General features: G+C 46.8%; 3 protein-coding genes and 1 non-coding gene across 4 annotated transcripts; 2 read left to right on the forward strand and 2 right to left on the reverse strand.

Annotated features, from left to right (window-relative positions):
* Positions 1-1,190: 1,190 nt before the first annotated feature.
* BO66DRAFT_452891 (dimethylallyl tryptophan synthase) lies at positions 1,191-2,653 on the reverse strand (the record flags this gene model as incomplete). Its single annotated transcript, XM_025651961.1, has 2 exons — positions 1,191-1,438; positions 1,512-2,653. The coding sequence occupies 2 exons, from the start codon at positions 2,651-2,653 to the stop codon at positions 1,285-1,287; spliced, it is 1,296 nt and encodes a 431-aa protein (XP_025503260.1). The 3' UTR covers positions 1,191-1,284.
* A 931-nt stretch (positions 2,654-3,584) lies between these two features.
* BO66DRAFT_375544 (polyketide synthase A) lies at positions 3,585-15,464 on the forward strand (the record flags this gene model as incomplete). Its single annotated transcript, XM_025645655.1, has 2 exons — positions 3,585-9,074; positions 9,120-15,464. The coding sequence occupies 2 exons, from the start codon at positions 3,585-3,587 to the stop codon at positions 15,393-15,395; spliced, it is 11,766 nt and encodes a 3,921-aa protein (XP_025503261.1). The 3' UTR covers positions 15,396-15,464.
* Positions 15,465-15,949: 485 nt separating this feature from the next.
* Positions 15,950-16,521, reverse strand: BO66DRAFT_392415 (uncharacterized protein). Its single transcript, XM_025647497.1, has one exon. The coding sequence runs from the start codon at positions 16,515-16,517 to the stop codon at positions 16,056-16,058; it is 462 nt and encodes a 153-aa protein (XP_025503262.1). The 5' UTR covers positions 16,518-16,521; the 3' UTR covers positions 15,950-16,055.
* Positions 16,522-17,514: 993 nt separating this feature from the next.
* On the forward strand, positions 17,515-17,585 carry BO66DRAFT_t174. Its single transcript has one exon. It is a non-coding gene; the product is annotated as a tRNA-Gly (tRNA).
* The last annotated feature ends 4,319 nt before the right edge of the window (positions 17,586-21,904 follow it).

The following is a 21,904-nucleotide window of genomic DNA, read 5'->3' on the forward strand; positions in this document are numbered from 1 at the left end:
TACTCGAATTCACACCGAACGCACCCAGAGCCACAACATCAGAATCGAGTATGACCCCCGATATGGATCGGAGAATAATGGTCCACTAGACTAAAGACCCTTCCAACCCCGCCTTGTTCCAAAACTTAGAATGTTAGAACATTGCCACTGAAGCAGACTGATGCTGCACTCGCCAGGTTGGGTGCGGGGCAGAAGGATGAAGGGGAACAACGCAGTGACACAGTAAGGCAGCAGCCCCCTGGCTTCTGCCGTGCCTGACCGCCGTCTTAGTTTGTACTTTTCCGGTAGGTGCTGCGCGGTACAGTAGACAGGACAAAATTTACACAGCATGAAAACATTTAACTGTGATCATATTCGATGCCTGACCTGTAGGTGACAAAGATTCACGTGAAGCTGCTCTACTTTCGTACATTGGTGGTTGGAGCAAAAAAGTGAAAGACATACAACAGAAGGGATTCGCTGGTGGTCACCCACCCAACTACTAACCTCCCGGCGTGTGGCTTAAGTACGGCTGAGCGGACGGGAAGCCCTGTTTTCCACACCCTGTGGTCGTATGTGCTTGCTTAATCTTTCAATTTACCTAGATGCATAAACAATCTTCATTTCCAGAGCACTTTTCATGCGTCTAAATTTGCATTTGTTCTGGTACTGGTACGATCTGATGCTGTCTACCAAATTTTTGTAGATTATGACGCCCCACTTAACAAAGGCTTAGTTGGGACCGTGAGATAAGAGAATTGCGGGTACATTTGGGCGTCCCTTATAGCAGACAGCTGATGTGCGGTGATATATGTTGACGCGGGAAGACACCCCCATCCACCTTCGTGATACAAAGGGTCTTAAAAAGCACCCCAATGAAGCGCTTCATGCTCCAGTGGCGGCATTCTGAACTGACGTAGCCCATATCCATGATCCCAGCAGGTGAAACGCATACCCTCAGAGATGTTGGTATACCACCCGCCCCCCGACCCCCATCAATGTATTGTTGCGCAACTCGACCGCATATCTGAGGATGTATATACCCTCCAAGTCGGCATAGTAGTGCGGGATTGGCACACCTACAGATCAACTAAGGAAAGCACAGCTGACATGACTAGAAGACTCGCATTTAACCATGGACAAGAATAACATATGTACGCATCGTAGGTCGAGTAACAGATGAATACATGCTCTCGACAACGACCGTGAGAGCGGGCAAGTAGCATGAAGAAAAAGCAAACATGGTTGCAATGACATAGTAGCTGGTACTTCTGAAAGATCAGCATGGTGCGTCAGATCGATCGACTATTGCTCTTTGAACCTCACTGAGGGCCTTCCGAGAGCATAACCCATGGCCTCGAAGGTATGCAAATAGGTGCTCATGTACGGCTGGTTTTGCCGGAAGGAAAAAGAGATCCAGGATTGAACATGTGTTGTGTCGGCGAGATTCTGATCGGGGCTTGGGTTTGTCAACCTGACATTCTTGTATATAGTGTCCTAAACAAGGGAAGGTGGAGAGGAGTAGAACTCACTAATAGGCAGCGAGGTCCGACGCGTACGTTGTTGCCATCCCCTCGTAGCCCACACGCCCGAAGAATGCTTCCAAGCCTTCCGCAGTGACCTTGTCATTTTGACCAAACGATGGGAAGTAGATCTGAGGCTCGGGAAGAAGGCTGTTTGGAGACAGGGTGAAATTGATTATAAAAGGTAGTTGTTCGTGGGGTGACTCGCCAAGCTCATAGAAGCAATCTGGAAGAGCGCAGCGTCCTTCAGTGATGGGTAGTAGCTGCCACAGCTCCTTCAGTAATTCGAGCCCCGCTATGGTCCCCGGGTCGGTCCGTCGTCCCCCGAGAGTCCATATATCCGCTATCGAATCCAACTCTACTTGGGTTTCGTAACAGTAAAGTTTGATTCTAGAGTTGGAGGGCTCGACCAAGTCGCAAGAAAGGAAGTGGGGAATAAGTGTCGCGCTTCTCGAGGCCATGAATTCCTGCAATGCTGCCAGTGGTGTTCTTAACTTTCCACCCGGGTCGGCTTTACGTATGGCGTTGAACATCAATTGGGCCTTGGGCGTGCCAGACGCAATTGACTTGATTCGTGGATAGATGTACGCTTTGAAAATGATCCCACCGTCGGGTTCTAGATCAGCGGCTAGTTTGTTCTGGGTTTTGAAACATGGAATCTCCCGTTTATTCTTTCGGATATTCTCAACCTCTTCGTCCGTGACGACTAGCTCTGAGACGAAATGGTCGAACCAGTCCAGATCGAGATCTGCAACCACAGCTTTGAGTGCTCTCAGCACCGTGTGAATTTGCTTAGTATTGTAAGGGTCAGGTTCGGACCCTGTCAGAGGCCCGAGGGGCTCGAAGGCGAACCGCAGCAGTGATTTGGAGTAATTGAAGCTCAATTCAAAAGGCAGTCCGAAGCGGGTCAAGTGACTCTTCCAGTGCATAGGTTGGCCCTTTCTTGGGTATGGACCCAGATTAGGAATGACAAATTCACGGTGGATACACAAAAACCGATATTGCGCATGCACATCGTATTTGGCGGCTGCCATCATGCGTGCAAACATCGGAGCTGTGCTCTGCCACCATTTCACTTCGTCACTACTCGAGAATGCGAAGCTGCGGCTGAGGGTTTGAAATGGTAGAGAGAGCTGAGCTGAGACATCCATTCTGGTCGTGACAAAGAGTGTGCGAGCTGTTTTGGTGGGTCAAAAAAAGAACTCCACTCGAAATTAAACTCCAATTACGGTGAGGGGTGGCTGCGAATTAGGAGCAGCAACGACACAGCAGTCGATAAATTGAGAATGACTGAGTTTATATGTTCATAACAAAGAAACAGGCTCCCATGCAGTATGAGTTTGGGCGTTCCTTTCCACCCCATGGTCGTGACCTCGTGCAGGTTGCATCCACCGTCAACTTCCTGGGCATGGCTTCCTAATCGGTTCGAGGGAAACCAGAAGTTCAGCCCTAACGTAGCACATGCTGTGAGTCGCCCAGCTACAGAGCCCTCATCAATGACTCTCTAGGGCGATCTAGGCTGCAGACTCGAGTGGTGTGATGTCAATGACCAGGCATTCGGACATCTATCCCCATATCACCTTGCACAGAAGTTAAAATTTTCGAGCTCGATGGGTTTCACAGCATGCGTGTCCTTCGAATATTCCTTCTTGGGTCTCTCTGTAACCTGTGAAGGGGTAATATGTCTCGACATGGTTGGTGTGAGTATCGTATATGATGTCTTTCAGCTGACATCTCGCAAAGTCAATCGAGAGTTGATCACAGGAAGGTTCAAACTCGCACATCCCAGCCCTTGAAATTGCTGGAACACTTTTCGCATCCAGTTCTACAGGTTTCAAAGAGAGCAACGAGATGGGATGTCCACTTATGCTTCTGGTCAGCGTTACGTGATCCAAACCTAATCGCCGGGGTGCTTACCCAGAGGACCCGAGGACATCCTTTCGAGCTCAGAACCGTGGTCAAGACTGAGAGTATATAGCATTGTGTCCCAACTATGCAAGAGAAGGCTGACCTGCTTCACCTGCTGCAGAGAGATGACAAGAGAGACCGGAGCTTTCATCCAAGAGAATAGCAAGAAAGACAATGAAAGAACCGATTGCAATTGTGGGTAGTTCCTGCCGGTTCCCAGGCGGTGTGACCTCTGCGGCCGAACTCTGGGAGCTTCTCTACAATCCACGCGATGTTTTGACCGACTTCCCTTCCCATAAACTCAACCTCTCCGGCTTCTATCATCCTAACCCTGATCACCTTGGCTGCACAAACGTCCCAAATAGAGCCTACCTCCTGCACACCGATCATCGTCACTTCGATGCTGCCTTTTTCGGAATTTCTCCTGCCGAAGCCGAGTGCATGGATCCCCAGCAACGGGTGTTGTTGGAAACAACATACGAAGCCCTGGAGGCTGCAGGATATACCCTTCAGCAAATGCAAGGATCCTCGACTGCGGTGTTTGTCGGGGTCATGACTTCAGACTATCATGACATTCAAATGCGTGATCTAGATTCTGCTGGGAGGTGGGATGCGACAGGAACAGCCCCTAGTCTGTTGTCGAATCGACTATCGTATTTCTTTGACCTGAAAGGCCCATCGATCACGGTCAACACCGCGTGCTCGAGCTCTTTGGTCGCGTTGCACTATGCTGTCCAGAGTCTAAGGAACCAGGAAGCAGAGCAAGCCATTGTTGCTGGAGTCAATTTGATTCTGGACGCGGGAACATACGTCAGCGAATCGAAACTACATATGTTGTCGCCTACATCCAGGTGTCGAATGTGGGATGAAGCGGCCGATGGCTACGCCCGGGGTGAGGGATGTGCATCTGTTATTCTGAAACCGCTAGACCACGCGATAGCCGACGGCGATCATATAGAATGCATCGTCAGAGAGACATTGATTAACTCAGACGGCCGCTCGCCCGGGATTACGATGCCGAGTGTTGAGGCTCAGGCAAGCCTGATTCGACAAACATACCTGAACACTGGTCTTGATCCCGTCAGAGATCGGTGTCAGCTTTTCGAATGCCATGGAACGGGCACGCCCGCAGGAGATCCCGTTGAGGCCCAAGCAATCCAAACAGTTTTCTTCCCAAAGGACTCCCCGTTCAACGCAGCCGACAAGCTTCATGTAGGGTCCATCAAAACACTCGTGGGGCATTTGGAAGGTTGTGCTGGCCTCGCAGGACTGCTAAAAGCAGTCGAATGTATCAAAAACCGTATGATTACTGCGAATTTGCTTTTCGATAAACTCAATCCAAGGATCGAACCATTCTACGACCATTTAGAAGTTCCAACTCAAAATCTCAGATGGCCTTCTCTAGTCCCAAATAGCCCACTGCGTGCCAGTGTGAATTCGTTTGGATTCGGTGGAACCAATGCGCACGCCATCATTGAAAGTTATACACCTCTCACAGAATTATGCCAACAGAGGGGCGATGAGCTTGAAAGAGCCAATCGAGACCTACTCGTAGGTCCGTTTGTGTTCTCTGCCCATACCCGGTTCTCATTAATGCAAAAACTTCAGCTCACGGCGAACTATGTCAGAAGCCACCCCTCGACAAATTTGAACGACTTGGCATGGGTGCTAGGTTGCAAAAGAACGTTGCTTCCGTTGAGAAGATCGTTCTCTGCGGATAGCCGCGATGAGCTTTTGGGCATGATTGAGAGAACCGTCAAAATGGAAGAATCGGACCTGGAAGACGATTTTAATCGTTCGGCACGAAAGAGCCCGAAGGAAAAAAGTGCTATTCTTGGTATTTTCACTGGTCAGGGTGCACAATGGGCAGCCATGGGCCGTGATCTGATTCAGTCATGCCCCATATTCCGAGACTCCATTGAAAAATGTCAGCGAGCACTAGAGGGTCTGCCGGATGGACCTTCATGGTCGCTGCAGAATGAACTTACTGCAGACGAACCATTTTCGAGAGTCGCCGAAGCGGAATTAAGCCAGCCACTAACGACAGCGATTGAGATTGCAATTTGCGATCTTCTCAGTGCTGCTGGTATACAGCTTGATGTTGTTGTGGGCCACTCTTCGGGAGAGATTGCCGCTACCTATGCCGCTGGGATCCTATCTGCAGAGGACGCCATCAGGGTCGCCTATTATCGTGGATACCACGCTAGACAGGCGAGCACCAGGTGCTCATCACGGCCAGGTGCAATGATGGCCGTCAGCCTGTCTTATACCGAAGCGACGCAGTTCTGCACCCAGCCACTGTTTCGGGGAAGAATCGTTGTTGCAGCCAGTAATTCACCCACAAGTGTGACCCTTTCAGGTGATCGCGATGCGATTTTTGAAGCCAAAGTACAACTTGACAACAGAAATACATTCTCCAGGATTTTGAGGGTCGATGTAGCCTATCATTCTCATCACATGCGCGCTTGTGCAGACGCATACTTGACATCTTTGAAGGCGTGCAATATCCGAGGGCGATCACCACGAGAAGGATGCAATTGGACTTCGAGCGTAAAGGAGAACGAAATATCTCTAGATACTGACATGTCTGCTCTATCTGGTCAGTATTGGGTGGACAACATGGTGCAGCCTGTGCTTTTCTCGCAGGCGTTGGAAATTTCGTTTCAGAGGAATAGCCTGCCTGACTTGTGCATTGAGGTTGGACCCCATCCAGCACTCAAAGCCCCTGTCATGGAGACGATTAAAAAAGTTACCGACAAGGAGACTCCATATGTATCGATGTTGAGACGTGCAGTAGCTGACGTGAAAGCCGCATCATTGGCTGTGGGCCTGGTCTGGGAACTTCTCGGACCTCACCGTGTTGACCTTGGCGGATACCGCTGTTCATTTGAGCTACGGAAACCTAAATTACTCAGTGGCCTACCAAATTACTGCTGGGACCACCGAAGAAAACACTGGAGAGAATCTCGCATGTCGCGCAACTATCGTCTTCAGGGGCCAGACTCACAGCAGTCGATGGGTCGACGAACATATGATTGTCTGTCTCGTGAGACTCATTGGAGAAACATTTTGCGTCTGGAAGAGATGCAGTGGCTGCAGGATTATAAATACCACGGGAAACCACTGCTCTGCGCTGGATTTTTTATATCTCGTGCTCTGGAGGCAGCAAGGTCTTTCGTCAACCATAGTCCAGTTTCGCTTGTCGAGATACGGGACTTGGAGCTCTCTATGCCCTTGAAGCTGGAAAGACATGACTCGGAAATCGAATGCGTAAGCAAAATACGGGTCTCTAGTGGAGTGTCCGAGTCTTATTCGGAGTCCGTTGTTGATCTTGACTTTGCTTGCGATGCCTCCACTGACTGCGATGCAAACCTCCAAAGGTTTTGCACAGCCCGTGTGATTCTTCATTTGGGTAAGCCTCACACTGATGAGTTGCCTGAACAATCCCCGAGGCAACCGTGTCTGACACAGGTGGACCCGGATGTCCTGTACGAGCTTTTGGAGCATCGTGGCCTTGTCTGTGAAGGCCCATTTCGTGCAATCAAGACATTGCGTCGGACGCTCAATCATACTAGCGTATGCGCTTGTTGGCCAAAAGACACAACTTCACCATCATCACTGCTCGTCGCTGCCTTTGAAACTGCATTCCAATCTCTAATCACAGGATTCAATTCGCCCTTTGTGCGAACAAACAGTTTATTCTATTTGCCTTCCAGAATCAACCGCCTCGCCATAAATCAGGATCTGGCGCATCGAGTCCTATGCGATGATATTGACCTGAACATCGATGCATTTATCATATCGCCTGACCCTTGTAAGATTGAGGGTGAGTTTTCGATTTTCGACTGCCATGGAAACTCGATAGCTCAGGCAGATGGCGTGCTCTTGAAGTCTACGGGTGAGCATAGATCTTCATGTCAAAAAAATCTTTTCTCTCGGATTGTCTGGGAAGGTGATCCATTCACATGCTCTGGGTTGATCGACGAGCACCAGCCCAATAATGAAGAGGAGACTCTAGCTATTTCTACAGAAAGAATAGCTCTGTTCTACGCGCAAAGATCATTGTCTGAGATTGACCCACGTGAAGTCGCAACATTCAAGGCCCACCACCGTCTTCTGTACAATGAGCTTGACCAAGCAGTTCGAGCAGTCAAGAAAGATACCCAAAGCACTTTGCTGAAGGTCGATTGGCTTGGAGATTCTGACACTATCGTCAAGAGCCTCACAGAGAGGTTCCCGGGGAGGGCGGAGGTTAATATGCTACAATCCGCCGGCTCACACTTAGCGTCGTTTCTGCGAGGGCACAAGACTCCAAACCTGGGGCATGACCACCTCAACCGGTTTTTCTTGGAGGGTCTGGCTTTTAAATCGACACACAAACAGCTTTGTGATACCGTCAAGCGCATCGTGCACAAGCACCCTCATATGAATATACTTGAGCTTGGCGGAGGGAGTCGTCCTATGAGTATGGCCTCGAAGACTGTGGGTGATGCATGTGCTTCGTATTGCTATACGTGCAATTCTCAAGAGCTTGTTGATGCAGCAAGAAGTGCATGCAATGATTGCACGGACAAAATCTCATTCAAGGTTGCAGACCTCAAAGCGGACCTTATCCAGCAAGGCTTCAGTCATGCGAACTATGACCTGGTGATCACAACTCTTTTGCACCTTGCAACTCCGGATATTACGCCATCATTGCACGAAATTCGGCGCCTCTTGAAGCCCGGGGGCTACCTTGTTCTCACGGAGATAACAGGTCAGATGGTGATGTCCCTGCTCATTTGTATGGGCATGTTTCCCGAGTGGTGGCATGGCAATGAGCCGAGGCAGGTAAGTTGGAAAGGTGTTTCGCCAATGGAGATTGACAGGCACTTGCGCGCTGCAGAATTCTCGGGCATTGATATTGTGACTCACGATGTGCCTAACGGCACCGCAAGCTATCTTTCCGTGGTGGTTTCCCAAGCTGTGAACACTACCATGGAAATGCTTCGTGAGCCAATTAGGTTTATGGATCGTTTGCCTCTACCGCAGAAAGTAATGCTCGCAGGAGGTAAGACTTGGGTAGGATCACGCTTGATTCAGGGCTTGACGCGAGACTTCGCGCAGTGTGGTGTGGCTGTTGGTCTTATGGAAGACATCGATGATTTTGATCCAGTCACTATAGAAGATGGACTACCGGTCATATCTGCGATTGAGGTCGAGAAGACGTTATCTTTCAGTGAGGTAACGCATCGAAAACTGTTGTCCGTACACCGATTGTTCGAGCGGTCGAGATCTGTACTTTGGTTGTCATCCGCGTCTTACAGTGGTCCCTCTTTTCACAGTATCACTCTTGGATTAGGGAGAGTGGTAATGTCTCAACATCCAGATGCTCGACTGCAATTTCTGGCTGTGACAGAGCCAGGTGCACTCAGCCCGAATGTGGTTCTAGAGGCCTTCTTGCGTCTCTTGTGGTCTCGCCTTCCACAGTTTGCTGGAAAGAAGATGCTATGGACACATGAGCCAGAGATTCGCTTCGACGGTCGCAGTTATTTTATCCCACGTTTGGTCCGGGATGAGAAAAGAGACATAGAACACAGAAAGCAGCTATTGAAACTCACTGAGGATGTTTACCCTGATCAGGTTCCAGTCGAGCTGCATCTCACTTCCAAAGAAACCAAAACAGTGCGCATACAGCGTCTCCACAAACTTTCCTCTCGAAGAGCCGAGACGATTACTATCAAGACGCGATATTCAATCCCACTCTTGTCACAGGGCTCCAAAAGACTGTTCATGTGGCTGGGTGCTACTCAGGACAAAAATACAACAGTGATGGGCATCGGAGAGCACAACTCGTCAGTCCTTCGGGTCCGCCCAGACGAGGTTTACGTTCTGGATAAGAGAGATGAGATCACACCCGCGGCTCTACAGGCCATATCCAGCTTCCTCATTGCTGATCTCATTGCATCAGCACTTCAGCATCCAGGCCCCGTTTTGATCTACGAGCCCAACGCAATCCTGGCCGCTACTATTCAGACAAGTCCGCGCTGGCGTAGACGAGAGGTCTACTTTGTGACGTCCACCAAGCAAGATCAGGTGCGGAGCAGATGGATCAGGTTACACCCTCAAGCGACCCGCCGGATGATTCAGCAAGCCCTCCCGACAGGTATCTCATACCTCGTTGATCTGGCCACAGGCTGGAGTGGCACGCTTGGGTCAAATATTCATAGCCTTTATAGCAATATCTCGCTAGAGCCAATGTGCATCGCTGGCGTGAAGTCTGCTGAGTGCAGGGAGCTACTCACTCGAGCTTATGCGGATGCGAAAGCACATCTCTTGAACCTGTCTTCGTTTGCTCAGCGCACCTACGCGTTGAATGAGGTTATCAATATGCCGGAATCTGCATACACCCATCCAACAATCATTGACTGGACTAAATCGACCAAGGTCTCAATTCCGGCTGAGGGTCTCTGTTCTCCTGACATTTTCTCTCCGAAAAAAAGTTACCTCATGGTTGAGATGACAGCCCCGCTTGGGCTGTCCTTGATCTCTTGGATGGCACGACACGGCGCCAGAACTTTTGTCCTCACAAGCAGGAACGGCCAAGTAGATCAGGAATGGGTCGAAAACATCTCCAAGTTTGGGATATGCGTCAAATTGATGGCGATGGATGTGTCTCAGAAAGAGTCTTTGTCGCTGGTCTACGACAGAATTAGCGCCACCATGCCTCCCATTGGTGGAGTGGCTTACGGAGCAATGAGTTTGTCTGCTGAGGTATTTGAGGATGAGGCCGTTGATGATCTCAACATTGCCTTTGATATGAAGATCAAAGGATCATGCTACCTTGATCAGCTCTTCTCTAAGCCTACCCTGGAGTTCTTCGTGCTATTTTCATCGTTAGGGGGTGTAAGGGGTATCCCTGAGCAGCCTTATCAGAATGCGGCCACACACTTTATGTGTGACCTAGTGCAGAACCGTCGGGCTAAGGGCTTAGCAGCATCAATAATCCAGATGGGAATGGTTGTTGATGTGGGAATCTGTGCTGGCCAAACTAGACGCGAGCTCGATCATCTGATCAACCAGGGTTATTCGGCGTTGTCGGAGAGAGATATCCACCATGCCTTTGCAGAGGCCGTGAACGCTTCCGACGCAAAGTCGAAAGATGGCGCAGAGATTATCATCGGTCTCCCATCAGTCATGCGACGACGCGATGACCAGGACATTCCGCCATGGTGTTCGAATCCAGTTTTCTCCCATTTTACCTCGGGGAAGATGATCCACGAAAAACAGAAAGAGCCAGTTGCCGCAAATGTCACCATCAAAGAAAGACTCACAGAGTTGAAATGCGGTGAAGAAGCTCGTGATTTGCTGTTGAGTTTCTTATCCAGGCGATTACAGTCTGTGCTCCATCTCGACGCAGAAAGCATGCGTTCAGATGTCCCACTCCTCGATCTTGGCTGTGACTCCTTGGTAGCCGTCGAGATTGGCAGCTGGCTTGAGAAAGAAGTCGGAGTCGAGATACCAGCTGTTGACGTGTTGTACAATACCGCGGTTGGCGTCTGTACAGATGTTGTTGCACTATCCCTAGGGCAGAAGTTGCGAGACCATGAGAATGATCAGTCTATACAAACTGCCGCAAGTACCATGACGAGCTCCGACCAAGGCCTTAGAAGCCGAGACCGCGTCAGCTCGGCGACTTCAGAAAGCTCGACCGCCGCATGTTCTACATCAAAGGCAGAGCCTAACCTTGTTCTCAATCGAGACTTTACACGCGTCGAGCTCATGTCTCCATACCAGTCCCTGATCTGGTTTGCAGGAAATTACATGAAAGACCCGACGCAATACAATGTCGTGATATCCTACAAGGTTGAGGGCTCCTTTCAACTTGAAAGATTCAAAAGAGCGTTAGAGGAAACTGTTTCAAGGCATGAATCCCTACGCACGTCATTCTTTATGGACCATGTAAGTGGCGAACTCGTGCAAGGGACTCTAGGAAGAGCGTGGCCCTTCTTTCACCATGTGAAGACCTCGGATCTGGAAATCATTTCCGAAGAATTCAAGAAGGCGGCGCTTCACAACTGGTCGTTGGAGGAAGGAGAGACCTTCCGAGCCACCGTGGTGTCAGTCGAACCCGGACGCCACACTGTGATATTCAGCTATCATCACATTATCATGGATGGGGTCAGCTGGTCCACCTTTCTCAGAGAAGTCAAAGCCTTTTACGAGATGAGGCCGCCTACCTTCAATGCCACACAGTACATCGACTACTCCGTAATGCAGAATCAGGCTATTCAGAGCGGTGCATTCTCGAAGGACATAGAGTACTGGAAGCGACGACTCTCACCTTTGCCGGATGTGATGCCTCTACTTGGGCTTGCCAAGGTGAAATACAGAACAGCCACGGACAACTACAAGGCGCATACGACTACGCGTACAATCGGGCGAGAGCTTGCAGAAAGTGTTCGCAACTCGAGTCAAAGGCTTCGGGGCACGGCGTTTCATTTCTTTCTGGCGACACTCCAAATTCTCTTTGCAAAGTTGCTGAATATTGAGAACATGTGCATCGGCATGAGCGATGCGAATCGAAAACATGAGCAGTACCTCAACACGATTGGTTACTTCGTCAATCTGTTGCCTCTGCAGTCTCGGATTGTGCAGGGCGATAGCTTTGCTAGTGTGTTCCAGCGAACGTCACGCGATGTTCTCTCGGCGCTGTCGCACTCGTCAATGCCCTCGAATCTCGTCGTTGACCACCTCGACATTCCGCGAACCTCAACGCACACGCCACTTTTTCAGGTGGCCATCAACTATAGAGTAGGGGAGATCACTGAGATGTCTGTGGAGGAGTTCAAATTGACCTACGAACGTAGCGTCATGGGGAACGCACCGTATGACATGTCCTTTCACATCACTCCTACGGCGCTCGGCACCTGCATCTTAGATGTCACCTGTCGAGATTACCTCTACAGTCCCGAGGCCGCAGGGCTGGTTCTGGACATGTATATCAACTTGCTAGCTGAATTTGCATCCAACTCTTCCCTGTCAGTACAGCAGTGCGCCTTGTTCTCGAGCAATAGTGATGAAACCCATTTGTCCGTCCGCCGGGGCACGCGGATCCGTCATCGATGGCCGGAGACGTTGTCGGCACGGTTCCGCACAATTCTACAAAGCTGCGCCGACAGGACCGCTGTCATTGAGGAAAAAGGAAGATACACATACTCTTGCTTGGGCGCTCGAATGTGCTCCATAGCGAATGCTCTCATTGAAGGAAGAATCACCCCGGGAACCAAGGTCGCGGTTCTCTGCCAGCCATCCCTGGATTCGGTAGCGAGCCTGCTAGCGATTCTTCTCACCGGCGCTGTCTATGTGCCTCTCGATCTCAGTAGCCCGATGTCGAGACATAGTGCCATTATAGACGCCTCGGGCGCAAATGTGATACTCTGCTCGGCTACGACGCTTGAGTCAGCCTCCACTCTTGGTGTGGCGACTATCATCAATGTGTCCGCGGTGCCGGAGCACTCAGATCCGACGATAGATATCAACCGTGATGGTACGTCTCCATCGGTCCTACTATATACCAGCGGCTCCACAGGCAAACCGAAAGGGGTCTTGCTCTCGCAAGTTGGCTTCATCAATTACCTCGCCGCAAAGGCCGAGGAGCTGCACTTGGACCATAATGTCACCATCTTGCAGCAGAGCTCTGTGGGATTTGACATGGGGCTTGCTCAGATACTCAACGCAATCATGAATGGAGGGAAGCTTGTCATCGTCCCCCAGGCGGCGCGAGGAGACCCTATCGAGGTTGCCAAGTTGATCCGGCGGGAGAAGGTGACATTCACGCTTGCCACGCCGTCCGAGTACATGGTTATTCTCCAGCACGGATGCAAGTATCTAGAAGACTACACCTCTTGGCGCCACGCCTGTCTCGGTGGCGAACCATTTACGGACCAACTGAAGCGAGAGTTTGTGCAACTGGGCCATAGATGCCCTGTTGTTCAGGATTCCTACGGCGTAACAGAAATCTCTGCTTGCACGACTTTCGAGACCATGAACGTGTCTCAGCTCGAGGAAGCGCGCAGCGTCGGGAAGCCCATCCCCAACACTTCCATATATATACTGGACGATAACGATAATCTAGTGGGAATTGGTGTGCCTGGCGAGATATGCATTGGTGGAGCTGGAATAGCCCTTGGGTACTTGGACGAAGAACAGACGCGGCTGAAATTCGTCGAGGACCGGTTTGCGAGCGAAAAGGATATTGCTCGGGGTTGGACTCGGATGTACCGTACTGGCGACAAAGGCCGCATGCTCGAAGATGGCTCACTTATCCTTCTGGGTCGTATGGACGGAAACACGGAGATCAAACTCCGTGGTCTTCGGATTGACCTGGACGACGTGGGAGCCACATTGGTGAATTGCTCTTCGGGCATGATCTCGGCGGCTGTTGTTTGCGTCAAGGGCGATGGTGATTCCAAATACCTCGTGGCATATGTTGCGGTTGCCCCCGGCCGCACGAGTACCGACTCCGACCTTCAGCGTCTTGCGATTAGTCTTCCCCTGCCACAGTACATGTGTCCTGCGCTAGTGGTTTGCCTGGACAATTTACCACGGACCGCCAATGGCAAGGTCGACCGAAAGGCAATCGAGGCTTTGCCGGCTTTGAGCGCAAAGGCACCATCGCAGGAGAACAGGCGTTTGACCTTGGGTGAGGGCGAGCTCAAGCTCCTTTGGAGGGGAATCTTACCCAACAAGCCTCAGATCCAGCCCGAGTCGGACTTTTTCATGCTCGGGGGGAATTCTCTACTCCTGATCAAGCTCCAAGGTGCGATTCGCACTTCCATCGGGGTGCATATCACACTTCGCGAGCTGTACGCTGCAAGTACTCTATCCAGCATGGCGCTTAAGGTTGCCTCACGGAAGGCTGAAACTCCAATGGCAACGATCAACTGGTACGAGGAGACAGCTGTCCCGGAAGCGATACTCCAAGAGACAAGCTCGCGCTCGGAGCCGCGCCGCTCCAGAGAATCAGCAGGCATTGAGATCATTCTGACAGGGGCGACTGGGTTTCTTGGGAGGACAATCCTACGAGCCCTGCTTCAGAAGTCCGAAGTCAACAAGATCCACTGCCTTGCTGTGGAGAAGGGACAGGATGACGTGCTCCCGTCAAGTAGTAGTGTCGGGGTCTACTATGGCAGCCTCCTCGATCCCACCCTGGGACTGTCCACCGCCGAGTCGGACACCCTGCAATCGTGTGTCGATGTGATCATCCACGCGGGGGCGCGTGGACACTGTCTCAACACTTATAGCTCCCTCCGAACGCCTAACGTGAAGTCCACGCACTTCCTCGCGGCATTTGCGCGTCGAGCCCGAATCCCCCTGCACTACGTCTCCTCCCCGCGTGTCACCCTTCAATCAGGCCAGACATCTCTGGGCCCTATCTCCGTCGCGTCCCACCCGCCGCTCGCCAGCGGCTCTGAGGGATTTACGGCTACGAAATGGGCGAGCGAGGCGTTCCTGGAGCACCTCGCCGACCGAACCGGACTGTCCGTCTACATCCACCGGCCATGCACCCCGATCGGTGACAACGCACCAGACCAGGACGCACTCAATTCCTTGCTTCATTTCTCGGACCGCCTCAGCGCCACTCCCCGACTCACCAACATGAGCGGGTTTCTCGACTTCCAGAAAGTCGAGATCATCGCCGAGAGAATTGCCTCCGAGGTGACGTCATCGGTATCGGACAGCACAACGCCTTCTTCATCCTCGTCGTCATCGTCTGTTCATTTCCGCCACCACTCGGGGAATGTCAGAGTCCCTGTCAAGAGCTTCAAGGAGTACATGGAGAAAATCCACGGTCGCCCGTTCGCGGAGCTGGGGCTGCCAGAATGGTCGGCGAAGGCGATGGAGTTGGGGATGGAGCCGTTGATCCCGGCCTTCTTGGAGGCGGTGGCGGAGAGCTCAGAGACGATGTATTTCCCTTTCCTTGGGGAGGAATGTGAGGGGTAGCTGTCAAGGCAAAACGATTTTACTTTGCTGGATGTTGATATGAGGGGGATTGGATGCCGCGGGAGACTGTACCGTACTTGGTTGGTTGGTGGTGGTGGTGGTATGGATCGTGATTGTAAGGTGATGGGAGGAACTCTGTGATCTTGCAATAAAAAGCTCTTGCTGTAAGCTGTGTATGTGCTGTAAGTTCCTGTACGGAGTACACCGGGGGTGTGCAAGTAAGAAGAAGTCTGTACGTGGCCTACGAGAACGTTGGATTTGTGCTTATTGCTGAGTACCTAGTGGCATTAGTGTTGTGCTGAAGGTGATGACGCCTCCGAGAGGTGTGACTAAGTTATGTTTACGTCAGGCTAAGTGCGAGAACTACTAGCTAAGGCCACCGAGGTGGGCGGGGAGCGAGCAGCCTCAGGCAAGGCCCCAGGCCGCTGTCAGAAGGCATAAACTATCTAGTATGCACAAATTTTCGGGTGAGAGTACGGAGTATGTACTGGACATTTACACTGTACCGTCCTGTGATTTGCCATCCATATATGCGACCATATATGGTTTCACCTCTTCGCTCAATTCAGAATTCTCTCTCGTCCGTGATCCGTCCTTCGTCTCATCGTACCCTTCTTCGAACTATCCGTTTTTTTGCGATTCAATTCAATTCAATTCAATTCATATTCGGTAACCTAAGGAGCCCCGCTTGAAATGGGCAGTCGACAAGTCTTGTTGAATTTTTTCTTGTTTACGGGCGGATTCATCAATACTTTCGCGAAAGGTGCCACCAAAATCACGGCGTGGGTAATGGACGGAAATCTCCATTGTATTTGCATCGCGTTTTGAAGATTTGGTAGCCAAAGCATACCCATACTGCGCAGTAGACTCATCGATATAGTCAAGTGCCTGCTTTTTAGTAAAGCAATGGTAGTCAATAAGGGGAGAAGGAATGAGAGAATTGGGCAGCATAGCAGATTCAGTTTCAAGATCAGTTTCAAGATCAGCGTCGAGATCAGCATCGGGATCAGTGTCGGGAATTAAAAGACTTTCGTTGTTAATGTCTTCCAGATCGTCATCATCAATATCAAAGAGATCTGCATGGTCACCATCATCGAAAAGAACGATAAAGAGTGGTGGCATCTTGACGGCGCGGTATGAATTAAACGTGGTGGAGTATAGACGCGGGTGCCCGCCCGGCGTGTCTGAGTACGTGCTGGAAGTGTAAACAGTGAACCTACTGTAGCAATGATATTTCCCCATTCGGAAGGCGGTGACAGAAAATGGTGTGTGGGTAGCGGTTCCCTATGTAAAATACTGTAGTGTTTTGATGGGGTGCGGCAGCCTGCAGTGCGCGGATGGCGGCAGAGCGGCCTTGACAGATGGAGCTCTTTCTATAGAGTACTCCGTATATGTCCGATTATTCGATTTGATAATGTGAACTCTGCGGTGGCGTCTGGCATACTCCAAATACGTCTACTGTCTTGTATAAGCCGCAGGCCGGTTATATAGTCGGCCGAAGTCTCGCTGGTCTTCTCCGCTCTATTGTATAACTTACTCCAGATGCAATAACAGCTGAAGCTATCGCGATCGCGGTGACACTGCCAAAGCGTCTTTCTGAAAACCTTTCCGGTGTGGTTTCGCAGAACAGTTTATCGTTGCCAGATTGTCATCAATTTGTCTCACCTGTAGCCCGGTTTGCCTCCCCCCCCTGGCCCGTTTCCGTGACGGCCTCCCTGCGTGCAGGGGTCCAAACTAGGTTTCGCCTATAGTGTCGCCCGTCGAACTTCTTTGCTGCGCTCCTGGCCCTCGACCATGATTAACTCGAAGCCATGCAACAGCCCAACCCACATCGAAAATTCGACGCAATCCAACCAGTCGCCAGAGCCGGAAAGCGGACCATTGACGAAAAGAATTCTCTGAATTGACACTGAGTACAGAACCTCTCGGCAATGGGAGTCGCACTGGAATCGAGCAGAGAGCAGAGGATGCTGGCTTGGCGTTCGGTTAGAAATAGCCCTGGGATCAACCAAACGAAGTTGACTCGGGACCAGGACTGTGCTGCTGCTCCAAGGGGTCCAGAAGGACGAACTTGGAACGCATGAATCTATTATACAAAGATCAACCGCTTCACCAAGCGGCATCATTGGTCTAGTGGTAGAATTCATCGTTGCCATCGATGAGGCCCGTGTTCGATTCACGGATGATGCATTCAGTCGAACTTTTTACCCCGCCCCCACTTCAAGCTTGTGTAGTTTACGGCCGCAGCGCGGTCTTCTTTTGTCTCTGTCGGTATTATTCGGGCTGCTTCACCACTCCAAACAATAATGACCCACGTATCCTGTAACTGACAGTCTGCTCGCTGCGAGGAAAAAGCCCCCCCGTGGTAGTCTAGCGCTCACCCTCCTTTTTGGCTTTCGTGTTTACGGCTCCCCCGCTATAGTTACTATCCATACACAATTTTATATACCCATCGCCTGATCTGCACTGGATCAATTGAGTCCCGTACACGGAGCTTTCTCATGGGAAGCTCTGTTCCGTGTTTGTCGATGGTCCCCATACCGACTCGTAGGCCTTTTTGCGTTCTGTGGGTGGCGGTGTGCTGCGCGCCTGTCTTGACCGTACCTAGTACCTATTTCCTGTTGGGCCTACTGTAGTCTAACCAAGTTCCCGAGTCTCAACTTCCAGGCTGCTCAGGGGCTTTATGCGCAGCCAATAGGCTGCGCAGTGGTGGCCCCATTTTGCGGATCGTCTTCAAATTCAGCTCCAATCACTTCTCTTCTAATCGCTCCCCACTCTCCGCACATTACCAGAGCCACCGTAGTGGGTAATCCGGGCTTCGCGTTGCCCGTCCAGCACTCTGCGTTCGCCTATATTCCCAAGCTTATAAAAACCCGAACTTTCCAATCCTCGTCTGGTTAAAGTCTCCAGTTGATTCCTTTTTTTAAATACATTTATCAACTGTTGTTATTATTATTATCTCGGATCTTTTCTTCTTCCATTATGGGAAACCACTGGACCCCAGAACGCCAAATGCGATTATTTTTGGCAATCTTAACAAAAATCCCCCCTCATCAACTTGTTTGGAACAATTATGAGGATAATATCAAGTCTCTATTTGATGAGATCTTAGACAATCAGAATCAGCTCTGGATCAATGCTTCTCAGAACCAGCCCCCTCTTATTGAGAAGTATACAACTCCAATAATCTTAGAAGCACTACGCTATATTACTATGAATCCTCAGATACCCTGCTATTCCTCAGGCATCGAAGGCAAGAGCTGGTGGAACAGTTTAAGTCAGGATCTAAAAACCAAAACCAAAAATGACTTTAACTACTCTGGTTATTACTGCTGGTATGCTTTAACAGCTTTTTTTTATTTTATCTAATACTAATTATCGGACTTACAGGACTTATTACTGGACAACAACCGGTGCTTGCAAGGGTCAGCACAGATTTCTTTCTGTTTTTCAACCTGACAAAGTTGTTATACAGCATATCCACAAACAATCAATCAATATTGCATCGTCCGATAGCAACAGCAGCAGCAGCAGAAAGATTAATCAGTCAGCTCAGCCTAGGTGCTATTCTAAAAGATCCAAGGATCTGAATGGTATTACTGCTATAAACCGTGTGAACTTCCAAAGCAATCAGAATCCGCCTCAACCAGACAAGGAGGATTGGTTTATTACCAAAATCCAAAAGACCAACCGAGATCAACGCACAATTCTCAAAAATACGGCAACTGCGATATCCAACCAGCTAGTTGAGCATACTACTTCCGACAGCAATTTTATAACCATCTCTGAATCCGATAGCGATCCCGAAACTACTTCCGATTCCGACAGCAGTTCTGTGACCAGATCATCCTTTAAGACAACTTCTGCAGCTGAGATTGATTCCAATTCGATATCCGGCCACTCTGATAGCCGAGTTGGATCTGTGGCTTCTTTAGAAAACAATTCTACTAGCATCTATACTACAACCGTCTCTAATTCTAACAACAAGTCTGCAACTACATCGATCAGCAATATTCGAGATACTTCTATCAATCTTACAGACAATACTAACAGGCGCCTTGACGGCCTGTCATGTGACCAGCCATGGGTGCCTAAGGCACCTATGGCCCTATATATATATATAGTCCAGAGTGAAGGCCCTGCGGGCCTTTTTCTTTTCTTTTTTTTCTAAGAATAAAATTCTTATTTAGTTAATTTATCTTCTTTTTATAGTCTTATACTAATTCTATTCTTTTTTTATTAATTTTTTATTCTTTTTATTTTTTTTAATCTTTTTTTACTATTAAGAATCTGTTTTTCTTCTAATTTAGATTCTAACTACTACTGTTGTTGATTACAGCTGCTGAAAAACTTATTATTAATAAGCTTTTTATTATTTTATTTAAATAGTTTTTACTTTTTATTCCTGTTCTTTAATTTTATTAATTATTTTATTAATTTAATTAATTTTATTGATTTTTTAATATAATTTAAAGATATTAGATCTTTAGTTTTAGAAAATATAAAATATTTTTATCTTCCGGCTGATATTTTTTTATTATAAAGTAAAAAAATTACTAAAAAACTAAACTATATTTAGTAATAAATTTAAATAAATAAAGATTCTAGTTTTTTTATACTATTATAAAAGAATATACCGCCACTTCTACTACTAAGCTATAAAAATAAAAAGCCTAAGTAGCCCGGTTTTTTTTTCTAATATTAATAAGATACTTAAGTTTTTATAGTAATCTAGGACTAGTGAAATTAATATATTTAACAGGGCCTTGGACATCTTTAATTATCCTCGTCTAAAAAAGCTTATCCGTCTTTATTAGAAGAAACAAAACAACCTACATGAATTTCTTACTACCAACAGTGGTTCGTCCCATCTGTCCTCTGTGAGGCTACGAAAAGAAGATAAATCAACCAGACAAGAATTCTATTCTTGGGAAAAAAAAAGAAGAAAAAGGCCTGTAGGATTTTTACTTTGGACTATATATATATATAGAGCTATAAATATTTAAGATATTTATAATTAATTATATAATAGATTATTAAAATATTTATTATTTTTTTTCTATAAACAGACTGATTTATGCGGTATATTAATATTAGATTAGCTAGTTAGTTAAACTATAATAATTAAAAAAATAAAAATAAAAAAATTAATAATTAATATTATAATTAAAATAGATTTTTAGCCGGTTAATATAATTTAAAAAATCTATTCTAAAAATAGAAAGAATTTCTGACTAGATAATATATTTTTTAGTTGTTAGTTTTATAAACAACTAGTTAACTATAGTTTTTTATTAATTAATATAAAAAAGTAAATTAGTCGGAAAACTAGACCGGTTAATACAGCTAACTAGTTATATAATTAAAAAAAACAGATAGTAGACTGCTGCAAAGATTACTCCGGGTCTTTAAGACTTATATAAATATATGGCTGTTAGTACTAACAGTAATTTATACAACTAGTAAATTATTTAATTAAATAAATTAGTAGAGGATTTTAGCTGATTAGTAAAACAGAGCGGCAAACTGGCGGAGAATCTTAATTAATTAATAAAATAAAGTAGTAAACTAGTAGAAGATTCTAGCTAATAAACAGAGTAGAATAATAAACTAATAGAAGATTTTAGCCGGTAGATAAAATAAAATAATAAATTAGCAGAAAATTTTAGCTGGTTAATAAATTATAAATAAATATATTTAAATCATTTTCAGCTATTTCTAAGTTAGCTAATTATAAACTAATAAAAATAATTAATTAAATAAAAAAATCTAAGAATATAGCTTATTTAAATATTAATTATAATATATAATAATTTTTAATAATATATTCTTAAAATTATATTATATTTATTATAATAGATTAATATTCTAATTATTTTAAAATTCTTTAAATAAAGTCTTATATTATAAATTATAATAAATATAATAGTAGTTTATAATCTTTTAAATAATCTACTTCTTTTATATCTTATTATTTATATTTAGAATTATAATAAGATTCTTGGGGTCCTTAGTCTGTCTAAAATATAAATTTAATAAAATAAATACTAATTTTTAGAAATAGAATATTAAATAAAATCTTAAAATCTTTATATATTTAGATAAGACCAGCTTATAAATTTTATAATTAATTATACATATAATTAGCTATAGTTTAAGATATTTTAAAATAAATAATTAGCTTTTCTACTATAATTAGAAATAATAAATATTAATAAATATATAATTTTTAATATAAAACTTAAAATACAGCTGACACCGCCGGTTGGTTTATTTAATATATATAGTCTATATTTAAATAAGTTAATCTTATAAAAACCAAATCATATTTTTAGTATATTTAATTAATTTATTAGCGGTAAGAGTGTTCGGATACTAAAAATTCCTAAAAACTTTTAAAAACTTAGTTTTAATTTAAAAATAATAGTTTTAGTTAGTAAAAAATAGTATTATATTAATTAACTAATTAATATAATTATTAACAGCTAACTAAATATAAAAAAAATCTA

Source organism: Aspergillus aculeatinus (genome assembly GCF_003184765.1).
Source record: "Aspergillus aculeatinus CBS 121060 unplaced genomic scaffold BO66scaffold_28, whole genome shotgun sequence".
In the NCBI taxonomy this organism is placed as follows: domain Eukaryota; kingdom Fungi; phylum Ascomycota; class Eurotiomycetes; order Eurotiales; family Aspergillaceae; genus Aspergillus; species Aspergillus aculeatinus.